Source organism: Dendropsophus ebraccatus, chromosome 6 (assembly GCF_027789765.1).
Source record: "Dendropsophus ebraccatus isolate aDenEbr1 chromosome 6, aDenEbr1.pat, whole genome shotgun sequence".
NCBI lineage: Eukaryota > Metazoa > Chordata > Amphibia > Anura > Hylidae > Dendropsophus > Dendropsophus ebraccatus.
Genome location: NC_091459.1, coordinates 88,120,120 through 88,136,423, shown reverse-complemented (window position 1 = coordinate 88,136,423; position 16,304 = coordinate 88,120,120). Strand labels below are relative to the sequence as shown.

The 16,304-nt window shown below is 41.5% G+C and overlaps 1 protein-coding gene across 2 annotated transcripts in view; it reads right to left on the bottom strand.

The window, feature by feature from the left end:
* Positions 1-3,105: 3,105 nt before the first annotated feature.
* The window catches only part of WDFY1 (WD repeat and FYVE domain containing 1), a 124,541-nt gene continuing 111,342 nt past the window's right edge, over positions 3,106-16,304 (bottom strand). For both annotated transcript variants that reach the window (XM_069975346.1, XM_069975345.1), the window contains 7 exons: positions 9,596-9,708; positions 7,876-8,002; positions 7,328-7,433; positions 5,398-5,499; positions 5,153-5,283; positions 4,781-4,889; positions 3,106-3,630 (listed from right to left, as the gene is read on the bottom strand). In XM_069975346.1, the coding sequence (XP_069831447.1) occupies positions 3,571-3,630; positions 4,781-4,889; positions 5,153-5,283; positions 5,398-5,499; positions 7,328-7,433; positions 7,876-8,002; positions 9,596-9,708 (748 nt within the window). In that variant the 3' untranslated portion in view covers positions 3,106-3,570. The remainder of the gene's footprint in view (positions 3,631-4,780; positions 4,890-5,152; positions 5,284-5,397; positions 5,500-7,327; positions 7,434-7,875; positions 8,003-9,595; positions 9,709-16,304) is intronic.

Here is a 16,304-nt window from a genome sequence, read left to right as displayed (position 1 = left end):
CCAGTGGGGTGGGTGGCGTAGCACAAAAATAAAAGAAGTGTTAGAATTAGGGCACCAGGGGCTACTTTTTTTTAATATACCAGCAACATGATGTGGCAGAACTGCCTTATAAAAATGATTTATCTAAAGAAAACGGCTATTCACATGGAATCGGTCAAAATGTGGACTCACACTCACATTCTATGCCTGGTACAAGGAGTTTTGTGACATTTTAAAGCTCGGATGGGGGGGGGGGGGGGGGGGGAACAGAGAAATCACATGACAGAAAAAAAAAAAACAAGTGTACTATAAGGGCAACTATCAGTAGCTTCATTCAGATATATTCTTTTGCTTTACATAAAAGGCACTAGATTTGCCTTCCTGTACAGTTCTCTCCCAGGTAAGCAGCCACTGGCCAGAATTTAAGCACACAAATCATTTTCCTATATACTTTACGTTAATGTTTAATCCTGGACAGCCACTATCCCACATGTCCCCTATCAGCAACTGCCTGCCTAGGAGGTAGGGCAATATGCATAACACAATAAACAAGTATATACCCAAAACCAGTAGTACCATCTGATCATCTCCCATCAGATTTAGGGCTCGTTCACACAGAGCAAAAGCAGCTGAATTTCTGCGCTGAATCAGCGCTGAAATTTCAGCCGTTAAAATAGGTACAGAGCTAATTTCCATTGTGTTGAATGGAAATTCTGCTCTGCAGTTCACACGGCGGAATTTCCGCACTGAACTAATCCGCTTTCCGCCAGAAGAATGAACATGTTCATTCTTCCGCTAGCGGAAGCCTATACAAACCAATGGGGCTCTGATTTTCTGTTTCAGCGCGGAATACAAGCGTATTCAGCGCGGAATACAAGCGTAATCCAAGCGGAAATTACTCGCTGAATCAGCGCAGAAATGGGGAAAAAAGGGGGGGGGGGGAGGATTCTAGTATAAATTCTGGTATAGTTTAGTTTACTCGCCAAATACTCACTGAATTTCAGCGCTGAATGCATGCGGATTCAGCGTGGATTCCTCGAGTATTCCGGGCTGAATTTGGCAAGAGCTGATTACGAGCTGAACACTTTCCTAGCGGAATACGCAGGGATTCTGCTTACATTCTGCTCGGAATTCAGCGGAAATATTTCAGGCGGAAATATTTCCTCGCGTAATCCGCCCCTTTTGCTCTGTGTGAACGTAGCCTTAGGCAAGACTAAACTGGGACTTTATGTAGCGCTATGGTTTGACTATTGGATGACAACTACAGTCCACAATACTGCATAAAGCTTTATGGATTCATCAGCTGATCTCTGGGCCTATTACACAGGGTGATATTAGCCTGTCCTACCAATAATTATCAGTGTAATAGGGCGCTAAGTCAGCTGGGCTTGCAGCAGAAATACACGCGTTACACTTGTTTGAAACTGGCCTTAATATTAGTTTTAGCACAGATGAAAGCAAACTAAAATCAATGGTCAATATAATGAACAGATTAATCCACTAGGTTGAAAATAAAACTGAGAAGTTTCCATTACAATAACCTTGGTCCTAAGTAAATTATGTTTTATTTACCCTGTAGAAGACCAGTAAACAGCATAAAATACACCAAAAAGTGCTAGTTTTACTGGTAAAAAAACTATTTTTAAACATTTAAGGCAAATAACTACTATGAAGAGTTTTTCAGCCTAGATGGGGGATGCTACCATTGATGGCTCTATTAAGTATGATGGACTTATGAATCTACTGAAAAGACAAACTTCATTTCATGCAAAATACTGTAGGAAAAATACGTAGCTACATGGGACGGACAGCTGTAATCCAGTATTTTTAAGAACCATAAAATATGAAGCAAGCTACAATGCTACAAATGCCCTTTCCCTAAAAATACACTGATATACGGATTACAAAAAAATATATAGTCTGCATGATGTTCCTGTACTCAGGGTATATCAGTCTTAGTTAATCGAAAGCTTCAGAGACAAGAACCTTATGGAATTCTATATTGCTTGCCAAGTAACTACCTAAGAAAAACATCACTTATAATATAAAAAGTGTGCAATACAATATATGACCAATTTTGTGAGAGCGTCTATGTCGTGCGATGTTCAAGACTTCTAAATGTAAGTGCAGTGCTACACATTGGTCTACAGTAATGTACCTGTTGTAAGAAAAGTATGGTTAAGACTGTGGGAGCAACAAAAACCAGCTGCCAACCTGCAACCCATTCATATCATTACATTAATATCTACCTATAAAACAAGAACCAAAAGGAGTGATTAAGTAGGAGTGGTGCCCTATCCAGCCAGTCCTTGAGGTCATACTTGACCTCTGTCAGATCTTCTAAGTAATAAGAATACATGCCTAGCACGGGGAGGGGCACAGTAAAGGTATTACAACAATCTTGTGGAAACATTGCTTAGAAGACAGGGCTTCATATATTCTTGGTCCTCGCCATGTTTGGCTAGGGAAAAACTGAAGGACGAGGCTTGCCTTGCAGAAAGAGGGTTAGGGAGAATCAACTCAGCCATGGACACGATATTCTAATACACTGTAATTGTCTCACAAGTATTACCATGGATTGAGAGATAAATGCATGCCTCCTGAAAAACCTATACATGCTTTTTCATCATTTGGAGTACAATGTGGGAACAAAGTGGCATATTAGAGGATGATGCCAAAAGTAAGACATTTATTATTATTTTATTTTTTATTTTTTTTTTATTATCAAAATAATAGGTGTGGTGTTTAGCGAAATTGCTCTGTATATTTAGAGGATTCTAGGCATTTATATAAAATAGGTAAAACCAAAAAGAATAAAAACTGACATAAAGAGGTATTCTGCTAAGGCCTGGACGCAAAATAAAAGGAAGAAGAAGTTTGATAACCTTTCCATTGCTCATATTGGGACAATTCATTTTTACCAAAACATAAAAAAACTACCTAGAAATCAGCCCCATAACGGAATCACTTCACAGTTCTATATAACGGAGCAGAGCACAATTATACTTCATCTACATTTGTTACCCAGCAACAAGGCCGACACAATACAGATTACACACAGTGAGCTACAATCGACGTCACAAGCACTGGCTTCTAACCACCAAAACAAGAATCTGTACGTACAACCATAGTGTGCAAGTTTTACTGGACTGTATGTACACTTAAAAACATTCATGTGAGGTCTATTGTAAGATCTGTGGGACTGTATCTGGAGGACAATAAAATGGGACATCAGAGTCTTAAGGTGGCTTTTGAGGTAATCTATTTAGTTGCACAATGAATACCATTCTACAGGCAGCAACGAAAGGCTGGTGGGTCCATCTTACACAGCTGGAAATCTTCAAGTGTCTAGTTATCCTAGAGATGACAGCTTGTAAGAATTCCAGAAGGGTTGGCCGTAGCATAGTTAAAGGTAATGGTGCGCAGGTATGTGGAGATTAAGGCACCTCATCCTTGTCTGGGAGAGCTGTTGCATTGCTTTGCTTCCATACATACAACAGAAGCAGAGGAGTATTGGGCAATGCCCAGGATGAGCTGATGTACATAGCTGTACATAAGGTGCTTTCTGCTGAACAAAACCAGTAAACTTCATCAACGGGGAGAGAAGCCAGTCGCCAAACTGCAACCTACTGTCGGAGTCATGTCCCAGATCTATAGGATTGAAAAAAAAACAAATCTTGCATTTCTATTTTATAGATAACACAATGCAACATAAATCTGTTAAAAATTGCACAATCCCACTGCATAGCTATAGGTCATGCCGTATGGGCATCCTCACCCTACATAATGAGGCTGGAAGTGAAATACCAGGACACATTTGTGTGAATTAATGGGGTACTCAAGGAACTCAAGATTTTTTGTTTTGTTAATACATTACTACATACTCTGGGTATCCACTTCCATTATGTGTTAGCAGTACGGGGCGACACAAGCCCCTCTGCTGACACTAACATATGTATCAGGCACTGCAGGGCTGTCTAAGGGCCCTTTTATGCAAAGCGATAATCTGACGAAGTAGTCTGTGTTTATCGCTCTATTGTATCTGTGCTGACAGGCCGCTCAGCCAATCACTGGCTGCGGGGCTGTCCTGTCTTGGCCAGTGATACGCTTAGTGGCCTTCCACTGGAGAGAAAAGGCCAGAAGCGTCAGAGGTGGCTGCAGGAGCAGAAAACATAGGGAAAAAGGGACACAGGGGGAGTATGGGTAACTATAAACTTTATTATTCTCTATGTGAAAGCAAGAGCTACATGGACATCTAGCAGAACAATGCTCGCTTAAAAAAACAAACAAAAAAAAACAACAACTTGAGACTCCAGGGTACCTCCAAGTGTGAAAGCTTATACCATCTTGAATGTTTTGGTATGACTTCATATACAGCATGTTTTGAAAGACACTACTGATGTTTTTTTTTTTTTTGTGGATACAAAGGAGCTGTAAAAAGTAATGGATTTGTACTCTTCTGGCTTTGGCTCAGAGATCTTTCAGACTATGAAGTATGTAGAAAATTGTTCCAATAAACTTCCAAAGAAGTTTTATTATACAAAATGAAACTGTAAAAACCCTAGGGAGCCCCATCATAAAAAACAAAACATACATTTGATTAAAATGTGTGCCAAGAACAGCATGTTTCCAGGTGTAGTAAATATAGCAATAATGCAATTTATATAGGTTCATATAGGAGTGCCACTGTACCTTTTGTGTATTTGCGCCCATATGCAGAACCATTAAGATCAAAGAAATCCTTTTAAACTAGTCCCTTCATTATCCAAATGTATGTTTCAAAGAATAAAAAACACTGTACCTTGACTAAGCGATCTGTGCCACATGTAACCATAAGCCCCCTGGAGACATCCATTGTCATAAAGCAGATGTTGTGTTTACCCTCATGAAAAGTTGCCAATGATGTTCGACTGAACAAACAAAAATTGGAAGGCAAAATGTTATTATTACTTCTAGTTTACTAGATGGAGTTAAAAATATATAAATAATTGCTGTGTAGCCATAGTTTAATACTGCAACCCTTCATTGGGTGAAAGGAGATATCAGCAGACTGTTGCAGATTCTTTTTCTGGCTATGAATCAGAAACCTCTTTTATGCTTGAAGCACCATCACAATTTTTATGCATCCCTTGTTAAAAGAGAACTACATGACAAAGCAGTCCATTATACTCACTCTTCATCTTTTATGCTCTCATAGCAAGAGTCACAGACCCGGACCTGGAACTCAAAACCCATAATGGGGTAGCTGGATCTCTTGGAGCTGCATTTACCACAGACTGCCTGTCCACATTTCCTACAGTGATGCTGCACAAGACAAAAGAAAGGGCCAACACCTTTTATCATGTCAAGAAGACAGATACTTAAGGGTAAAAGTAACATGAGGCCCAGAGGGAAAAGCCTGCTCTTCTATCCTGTTACCTGGCGTAACCCCAGAGTCCTTGTATCCCACATCTGCTTTATATTCCAAAAAAAGGGCTGGGCACACTTCTGGCAGGAGTCACTTTCTAACCATTGTGGAGCCTAGAATACAACAAACACAGAAGACTGTCAGCAGAAAAAGACCACCCATCTTGTCTACTTTATTATTATTTTAGGGTAGACATAGATAAATCCCAGGCAGGTTTACATTTAGTTACTGTAAAGTTACCAACCACACCTGCTGGAAGTTTGTTCCAAGTATCTACAACTCTTTGTAAAGCAATATTTTCTTGCATTGCTTCTGATCTTTCCTCCAACTAACCTCTGACTGTGTCCTCTTGTTCTTAAGTTCAGTTATTAAAAACAATTCCCTTCTGAACCTTAGTAAGTCTATATGTAAAGGTTTTAATTTTGCCCCTTCCCTTTTTTCCTCCAGACTGCTTCACACTCTCCACCATTTTTGTAGCCTGTCTTTGGACCCAACTATTTTATCAATATCCTTACTGTAGGTGAGGTCCCCAGAACTGGACACACCATTGCAGATGTGATCTCACTAGAGCTCTATACAGCAGGATCAGTCTTCCTCTTCCAGCAACCCAGCATACGATTTGCTTTCCCTATCAGAAATCACTACCCCTAAATTCTTCTCTTCTAAGGCTACGTTTACACAGAGCAAAAGGGGCGGATTACGCGAGGAAATATTTCCGCCTGAAATCAACTGACACTGAATTCTGAGCAGAATGTAAGCAGAATGTAAGCGGAATCCCTGCATATTTCAGTGCGGAATACTCGAGGAATCCGCGCTGATTCCGCATGCATTCAGCGAGTATTCGGTGAGTAATAATAGAGGGAGATGCCAACAACAATTTTGCAGACTTTGGAGACTAGACTATATGGTACCTGAATTTTGTAGAACAGATCACCTCAGAGCTGGCAGAGAAGAAGGAGCTGAGCAGAGAGAAGCTGACCAGAAATGGCAAAACATCACCGCTTTGCAAATGATGGAGATGCACTAAGTTCAGATGTATGTATGTTTTTTGGAAAACTTTTGCTGTGGTCATATGCTGTGTGCATGCTGACGTTGTCATTTCATTCTTGTGGTCCCCTGGTATCACCTCCTTTGGGTTGTCTTGGGATTTCCCCACCCTTTTTTCCCCCATTTCCGCGCTGATTTGGCGTGTAATTTCCGCTTGTATTACGCGCTGAATACGCGCGTATTCCACGCTGAAACAGAAAATCAGAGCCCCATTGATTTGTATAGGCTTCCGCTAGCGGAAGAATGAACATGTTCATTCTTCTGGCGGAAAGGGGATTAGCCGCGGGAACGTTCAGCGAGGAAATTCCACTGTGTGAACTGCAGAGCAGAATTTCCATTCAACACAATGGAAATTAGCTCTGCATCTATTTGTACGGCTGAAATTTCAGCGCTGATTCAGCGCAGAAATTCAGCTGCTTTTGCTCTGTGTGAACGAGCCCTTAGTCTTTGCTGACACAGAACTGCCGATACAATAATGAAACAGAGGGTTTCTTTTCCCCAAATGCATTATTTTACATCTTACAACACCGAACTGCCGTTTCCATAGTTTGCACCACTTATCTAGTAAAGCTAAATCATTTTCCATATTACTGATGCTTACAGGAATATCAAACCTATTGCGCATGTTTGTGTCATCAGCAAACAGACAAACCTTACACAAAGATATTTCATAAGTGCTATGAACCAAATACTAGTTTAGTCTTTCCATTTTATTAAATGTACTGTACTACTTTTTTTAACCTTTTGTACTAATAGAGAAATGATTTTGTTACCATACAGCTGGATCATGTGCATGGAGCCTGGATCCTTACACAGGCAGCGCTGAATAAGGAAGACCAAAACACACATGTGCAAGAGTGAAGTAACAGAAGCAGATCTGAAATATTCTATTACCTCTTCTCTTTCAATATCCATGTTCCAAACACAAATTCCTCCATCGACTGAACAGGAAACCAGCTGCCGGGTGAGCTGCAGATAGCACAGACCTTGTACCTTATCACTAAAATAAAGAAGAGAAGCTACAGTCACCATCAGGATCTTCTAATGTTAAGCATTAGCATCATCCACATTTCTAATATCAGGGAATTGAAATGCACACATGTCTCTTTGATTGCGGATAAAATCCCTTTCCAATAATCTAACATGACAGGTGACATTATATCCTATCTGAGAGACATGGATAGTATGTGGTACAGAAAATGACGTCTGTTGGCTTACATGCTCTTGATCTCTGCTAATTCTAATGCTGAAAACACATAAGTATTAAGTCAGTCAACGTCATTCAACATCTTCAAAGAAGTCAATGAACCAAAGTAAGGATCTGGCTTAGGCCCAAAAACAGCTGATTCAATATATGACAGAGAAGAATGTCTAAACAGTATTTTGAACGACTAGAATACACTTGTCATGGTCACTCAGCAAAAGTAATGCTAAATTCTTACTGGTGTCCTTGTAGGATTAGTGTTCGCCCTTGCCTCCCCCCGATGTCCCATAGGATAATGCTGTGATCAGATGAACCAGAGAACAGATATCGCTGGACAGGATCCCAGTAGAGGCATGAGATGCTGCCTAAAAATCACAATAAAGCTATTAGAGATAAGTGAAACGCTTCATTCCTATCGGCATTCTGCTCATCAGGCTGCGGGGCTTTGAAGTCTGCTCTGCTCCCTGCCGCTCCTCCCTGGGTGCTGGGAAAAGATGGATCCAGTCCTGGGAAATTTCTCCCAGTTTCCCATGACTGGATCCATCTTTTCCCACCACCCAGGGAGAAGCGGCACAGAGCCGAACAGACTTCAAAGTCTGTAGATTTGCTCATGTCTAAAGGCGATGTTCACACGCTGTACAAACAACGTCCATTCCGCTGTGAATGAACGTTGTTTAACACTACCTATGGCAAGAATTAATGATCATAAATTCTGGCCATAGGGAGCATTAAACACTGACCGTTTACGGACAAATCTAGCAATACAGGTAGTTTTGCTACAGCCCATAAATGTCTGAAAATACATTCTAAAAAAATAGCCATATTGTACAACTGACAAAACACTCCAAAAAGAAAAAAAAACAAAAACGTTCTGCTTCTAGTTTATGCCCTGGATAAAATCTATGCTTTTTTATTTTTTCAGACCACTTTATAGTAAAATAATGCAGTGTACAGTATTATTAAGTGTACTCACTGCACTCAGCGACAGCAGCTCCTTGTGTACCTCATAGAGCTAATATCAGACTCCCCTCCTCCAGCCTGTGCTGCCCTGCTCTGTGGTGAGTCTGCCCATAGGATGGCTTACATGGAGGAGCATTTCACCATGTCCTATGCTCACCGTCCACCAGTAATTCTGTATATGCCTATGGAGGACACAGAATAAGGGGCATTCTCACATGTTCCTCCATTTTATGGACAGAATAACCATTCAGCATACAAAGCAGGGCGACAGCCTGGAGGAAGGGAGTCTGATTTTGGCTCTATGAGGTACAAAGGGAGCTAGTGTCAGTAAGTGCCGCAAGTACACTCAGGGCCGTATTAGACAGCCTAACATTTCCCTTTAAGGGAGCGCTGATCTGCTAGATTGGTGTTCGCTTACCAAGCCCATACACAGCCCTTGCTTTTTACATGAAAAATAATAAAAAAAATATATACTTACACATTCTCCCCCAGTTGTCCTGCATCTTTAGCCTGTTATCCCTGCTCACCTCTGACTCTTCTGGCCCCATCTCTTCTGCAACAGGATGCTCAGCCAATCACTGGCCACAATGTCTCAACCAGTGATTGGCTGAGCAGCCTTTCACTGAAGAGATGGGGCCAGAAGCCTCAGTGGTGAGCAGGGATAACAGGCTAAAGCTGCTGGACACTGAGGGAGAATGGGTAAGTATAAACTATATTTTTACACTGTCATCAGCTGTTGGACGCTCACCACTACACGATTTAAAACATGCCAAAAGACAATTATCGGAAACAGCACTCATTTGAGCACATCTTCCCTTTAAAAAAAAAAATAGAATTACACTTGAAATCTACAAACTATTTCTACATTTAAATCTAACAACCCAATGTAATGCACAGGTGTCAGGCCATGCTAGAACTACTCAGGTACACAGCAAATTCTCAAACATGAAAATACATCTTTACAAACAACAGCAGAGAAAGGCACTGTATCAAATCACCTTCATGGCCTTTGAGGGTTGAGATAACAGAGCAGCCGTCTTTTTCCAGTTTCAACAATGTAATTAGACCAGCAAAGTCTCCAACAAAAGCATATTTTGTTTCTTCATCATACCTGAATAAGGTTGTTAAGGACCACCTACCTTCATACAGAGGTCACACATAACAATAAGCATCTTACTGAAAACATACAGAAATAAAGGCCCTATTACACTAAACGATTATCACACGATAATATTCTAGTTTAATAGACGACAACGATCAGCCAACATGCACGATGTCGGCTGATCGCGGTCTGTCATTTGTCTTTCAACATGTTGAAAGACAAATGACCAGAATAGAAGTGATCTGCTGCCGTCTCTCCATGGAATAGGAGTGGGGGCAGCAGACGGCTGCTATTTTCTTTGGGCTGCCCGGACAATCTAGCGATCACCTAGACAGCCCCCTCTGCATTCACCCTCTGCGCTGATAGCGCTCATTTGCTCCTCTCCATCGCCCTATGTAATAGGGGGTTAAAGCTTGAGTGGGGTGTGGTTTTTTTTAATTCAGCATAGAGAAAAATGAAATAGCGGCACTCACCCGACTTCTATTCAAACTTTATTGGGGTTCTTTGTATACCACAAGTCCGCTAGGACAACATACAGGTAAGGGAGGACGCAAGGGGGGTGCATACAGCAACGGCCGTTTCGTGCGCAGGCGCACTTCGTCACGGCTAACACACATCAGACGATCCCAGATCCGGTCTATTTGGGTCGTCAACACCAACTGTGATTACAGGTGCAACTTAATTACAAAAGTTAAAAACAGTTAAAAACATTAAAGGAAGGCATGAAACTCGTTCTTCTCATTTAATCCAAGAGGACCTGTAGCTTTAAAATGGGAAATAAGATAGGCTTCTCTTCTCAAGAGATGTTTATGTCTATCGCCTCCATTCTCATTTATATTCACCCTTTCGAGACCGCAGAACCTAAGGTTGCTAGTATCACTGTTATGTACTGATCTCATGTGTTCTATAAGTCTCGACGCACCCTTTCCTGTTCTTATTGATGTTACATGTTCTCGAAATCTTACTTGTAACTGTCTAATCGTTTTACCAATATAGAAATAATTACAACTGCAGTAAATTATATAAACAACGTAGGTGGATTTACATGTGATTAACTGTTTAACACTCCATTGTTTTCCTCCTAAATTAATGTTCTGCAGTGCAGCATTGGATTTACAATGAGCACATTGCAAACATTTTTTATTTCCTATGGGGGAGAATGGTAACCAGCTCTTACTACAGGAATTCTTTTTAACTTGGTTTTCCTTCAGGCGATCACCTAATGTTGCGTTTTTCCTGAAAGTTATTAAGGGTTTTCTCAATGCTTTTACTCGCAACAGGGGATCTCCTTCAAGCACATACCAGTACTTGTGAATCGCATTACTCAAGGCTTCATTTATGGGGGAGTTATTGAATGTGAAGCAAAATCTGTCGCTATTCTCATTATTGTTATTGTATCTGCGTTTTTTAGGGGCTAATGTGGTACTTCTAGGCATCTTGTCGGCTTTCGTCATTGCTTTCTCTATTACCTCTGGCGGATACCCTCGATGGAGGAATCTGTCTTTTAATTCTAGTGTCTGTTTTTGGTAAGTTTCATTTTTACTGTTTATACGTTTCAGTCTAAGTAGTTGGCCATAAGGTATAGCCTCTTTGACCTTTCTGGGGTGTGAACTACCAAAATGGAGGTACGAATTACTGGCTGTTGGCTTGCGGAATCCTTCAGTGCATATGACGCTATTTTCAATGTATATTTTAACATCTAAAAAAGGTAACGATTGGTCACCATACACACCTGTAAACAGCATGTTCATGTTGTTAATCTGGTTCAAATGCTGTATGAAGCCAGAGAACTCCTGTGCCGTGCCATCCCAAACAATAAGAACATCGTCCATAAACCTGAAAAAATACTTAATAAATTTACAATAAGGATTGTTCATGGAAAAAACAAAACGACGTTCAAAAATAGCCAAAAATAAATTAGCGTATTTACACGACACAGGAGTCCCCATAGCTGTACCGACCGTTTGCCTATACCAGGTGCCATCATATTGAAAGGTGTTATTTTTTTAAATAAAATCTAGGGATTCACAGATGAAAGTACAAAAATTGTCAGATTTGTCTGTGTCAGCTAGGAATTCACGTACTGCTTCTACCCCTGTTGTATGAGGTATGCGAGTATATAAGCTCTCTATATCGAGGGATACCAGCTTAAACTTCGGTTGCCAATGTATCTCTTGTAACTGCAGGAGTAAATGATTCGTATCCTTTAAGTACGTGGGAATCGCTGTGAGGAGTGGTGTTAATAACCAGTCGGTATACTGCGAGATGTATTCAGTCGCTGAGCCGATCCCCGCCACAATAGGTTGGCCGGGGGGTCGGCTCAGCGACTTATGCACCTTAGGGAGATAGTACCATTTTGGGTATTTAGGGGCATTCGGAAATAATTTCTCCGCGGTTCTATCTCCCTAAGGTGCATAAGTCGCTGAGCCGACCCCCCGGCCGACCTATTGTGGCGGGGATCGGCTCAGCGACTGAATACATCTCGCAGTATACCGACTGGTTATTAAGACCACTCCTCACAGCGATTCCCACGTACTTAAAGGATACGAATCATTTACTCCTGCAGTTACAAGAGATACATTGGCAACCGGAGTTTAAGCTGGTATCCCTCGATTTAGAGAGCTTATATACTCGCATACCTCATACAACAGGGGTAGAAGCAGTACGTGAATTCCTAGCTGACACAGACAAATCTGACAATTTTTGTACTTTCATCTGTGAATCCCTAGATTTTATTTAAAAAAATAACACCTTTCAATATGATGGCACCTGGTATAGGCAAACGGTCGGTACAGCTATGGGGACTCCTGTGTCGTGTAAATACGCTAATTTATTTTTGGCTATTTTTGAACGTCGTTTTGTTTTTTCCATGAACAATCCTTATTGTAAATTTATTAAGTATTTTTTCAGGTTTATGGACGATGTTCTTATTGTTTGGGATGGCACGGCACAGGAGTTCTCTGGCTTCATACAGCATTTGAACCAGATTAACAACATGAACATGCTGTTTACAGGTGTGTATGGTGACCAATCGTTACCTTTTTTAGATGTTAAAATATACATTGAAAATAGCGTCATATGCACTGAAGGATTCTGCAAGCCAACAGCCAGTAATTCGTACCTCCATTTTGGTAGTTCACACCCCAGAAAGGTCAAAGAGGCTATACCTTATGGCCAACTACTTAGACTGAAACGTATAAACAGTAAAAATGAAACTTACCAAAAACAGACACTAGAATTAAAAGACAGATTCCTCCATCGAGGGTATCCGCCAGAGGTAATAGAGAAAGCAATGACGAAAGCCGACAAGATGCCTAGAAGTACCACATTAGCCCCTAAAAAACGCAGATACAATAACAATAATGAGAATAGCGACAGATTTTGCTTCACATTCAATAACTCCCCCATAAATGAAGCCTTGAGTAATGCAATTCACAAGTACTGGTATGTGCTTGAAGGAGATCCTCTGTTGCGAGTAAAAGCATTGAGAAAACCCTTAATAACTTTCAGGAAAAACGCAACATTAGGTGATCGCCTGAAGGAAAACCAAGTTAAAAAGAATTCCTGTAGTAAGAGCTGGTTACCATTCTCCCCCATAGGAAATAAAAAATGTTTGCAATGTGCTCATTGTAAATCCAATGCTGCACTGCAGAACATTAATATAGGAGGAAAACAATGGAGTGTTAAACAGTTAATCACATGTAAATCCACCTACGTTGTTTATATGATTTACTGCAGTTGTAATTATTTCTATATTGGTAAAACGATTAGACAGTTACAAGTAAGATTTCGAGAACATGTAACATCAATAAGAACAGGAAAGGGTGCGTCGAGACTTATCGAACACATGAGATCAGTACATAACAGTGATACTAGCAGCCTTAGGTTCTGCGGTCTCGAAAGGGTGAATATAAATGAGAATGGAGGCGATAGACATAAACATCTCTTGAGAAGAGAAGCCTATCTTATTTCCCATTTTAAAGCTACATGTCCTCTTGGATTAAATAAGAAGAACGAGTTTCATGCCTTCCTTTAATGTTTTTAACTGTTTTTAACTTTTGTAATTAAGTTGCACCTGTAATCACAGTTAGTGTTGACGACCCAAATAGACCGGATCTGGGATCGTCTGATGTGTGTTAGCCGTGACGAAGTGCGCCTGCGCACGAAACGGCCGTCGCTGTATGCACCCCCTTGCGTCCTCCCTTACCTGTATGTTGTCCTAGCGGACTTGTGGTGTACAAAGAACCCCAATAAAGTTTGAAGAGAAGTCGGGTGAGTGCCGCTATTTCATTTTTCTCTATGCTGAATTTATCCGTGGACTGTACGCTGTCAGCTGAGCACCACCTGCATCTTCATTACACACTTCCAGCCTCCCACGAGGTCAGTTTAGTACGCTAGAAAGCACAGTGTGAATCAGTAATAGTGCCGGTCTATGTTTTCTTTTTCTCTGTGGATGCATGTGTTTTTTTTTATGTTACTGGAATATAATTCTGCTGGGTTGGGACGATGGCATTAAATACTGTGTCTACGATACACAATCCTGTTCAAAAAACATTTTTAAGGTTTGAATAGCATTAAAGGGGAACTCCGGATAAGAAAAACTTTTTTTTTTTATTAAAAGTACATTAAAAGTTATATAGATGTGTCTATACAATGTATTACCGTATCTGTGCGGTTCTGCCACACTGGTAGCTGATAGAAATCCAGGAAAGGAAAAAAAAGGCCCCTGTGCAAATCCACATGGTCTCCGGCTCCTTCTACTATCCTCTCTTAGGAGACAAATATTTCATGTCTCTGTCTCACATTGTGTGTTTGCTGAGTACAGGCTGATGATGCAGACAGGTGGCAGGGCTTGATATCACAGGAGGCTTGAATGGATCCCCCAATCCCCTGAGTGATCCACCATCTCTGAATGGCCAGAAGCAGGTGCAGCCAGGGCTGTGGAGTCGGAGTCGGAGCTAGTTTTGCCTGGAGTCGGAGTTGGAAAAAAAATGTACTGACTCCAGCTTTAAAAAATGTAGAATTGAGTTTTGATATGAATTTTACAAGTTTTGCTCATGAATATATATTATGAGCAACATTCTAATAGGACACTGGCCCTATTACATAAGGGTGGATGGTGAATATATCAGTAATAGGACACTGGCCCTATTACATAAGGGTGGTCATGGAAAAGTTTTGGGTCACTATTTGGCAGTTTGTTTCGGAGCTGGAAGAGTCCATTGTGTGGGGGGAGATCTGTGTTGTTCTCTTCCTGAATGCTGGTTGACAGTATATGAGCAGCAGTGTAATATGAAGATATCCTGTGTAATATAGAGGAGGAGGAGACATAAGTTGTAGCAGTAACCTCTGTCCTCAGTGTGGCGTTTTCTCTCTGGGAGAAGATTGTGTGTTTTTCTTCAGTGTTCTATGGCTGCAGCTGTGTGTGTGTGTGCGCGCACGCTATGGCTGCAGTAGGCTGTGTGTGTGTGCACACTATGACTGCAGCAGGCTGTGTATGTGTGCTATGGCTGCAGCAAGCTGTGTGTGTGTGTGCACACTATGGCTGCAGCAGGCTGTGTGTGTGTGTGTGTGTGTGTGTGTGTGTGTGTGCGCGTGTGTGTGTTATGGCTGCAGCAGGCTGTGTGTGTGCTATAGCTGCAGCAGGCTGTGTGTGTGCGTGTTATGGCTGCAGCAGGCTGTGTGTATGTGTGCTATGGCTGCAGCAAGCTGTGTGTGTGTGCACACTATGGCTGCAGCAGGCTGTGTGTGTGCTATGGCTGCAGCAGGGTGTGTGTGTGTGTGTGTGTGTGTGCGCTATGGCTGCAGCAGGCTATGTATGTGCTATGGCTGCAGCAAGCTGTGTGTATGTGGGTGCTATAGCTGCAGCAGGCTGTGTGGGTGTGTGTATGCTATGGCTGTAGCAGGCTGTGTGCGTGCTATTGCGTGCCCCCACAGTGACCTTCTATATCACTATGTGTGACCCCTCTCTATATCACTATGGCTGACCTCTATATTACAGGTATCTGGCATTGTTAGCAGTGTTTCCGTGTGTATGGTGAATATTTAGTTAGAAACATAGAAGACTGTCAGCAGGAAAACCATCTGCTCCATCTAGTCTAGTTCTGAGTTGTTCAGGACATGGAGGCTGGAGACTGGCTGCATCCACTGCACACACAGGAGAAGCTGCTTTATATGTTTCAGACGTTGCCCCAGGATCATGTAGGACATTAGGGAAAAGCTGCTGAGCCAGTGTGATAAATAACCTCCCTGGTATATGACTGGCCATTTATGAAGGAGCAGGAGTCGGAGTGGGTCCTGATAAAATTAAGGAGTCTGCGGCTTACAGACTCCACAGCCCTGGGTGCACCACTAATTTTACTGATTGTGATGGGTGGGGGACTGTGAAGATGAGCCCCATGAATAGACAGGTAAGTAATGCTATATGCTTCTGCAGAAGTTTCATTTTTTTTAACCTCTACCTGGAGTTCCCCTTTAAAATAACTGTTCCCTAATAAGGCTGCAACACGTTTAAGAACCAGCACTGCTATATCAATGCCTGCAAAGGAGGAAGTAAGGTGCCCTACGTGGAAAATAAATATTTAAGACATGATTTGAAACACAAG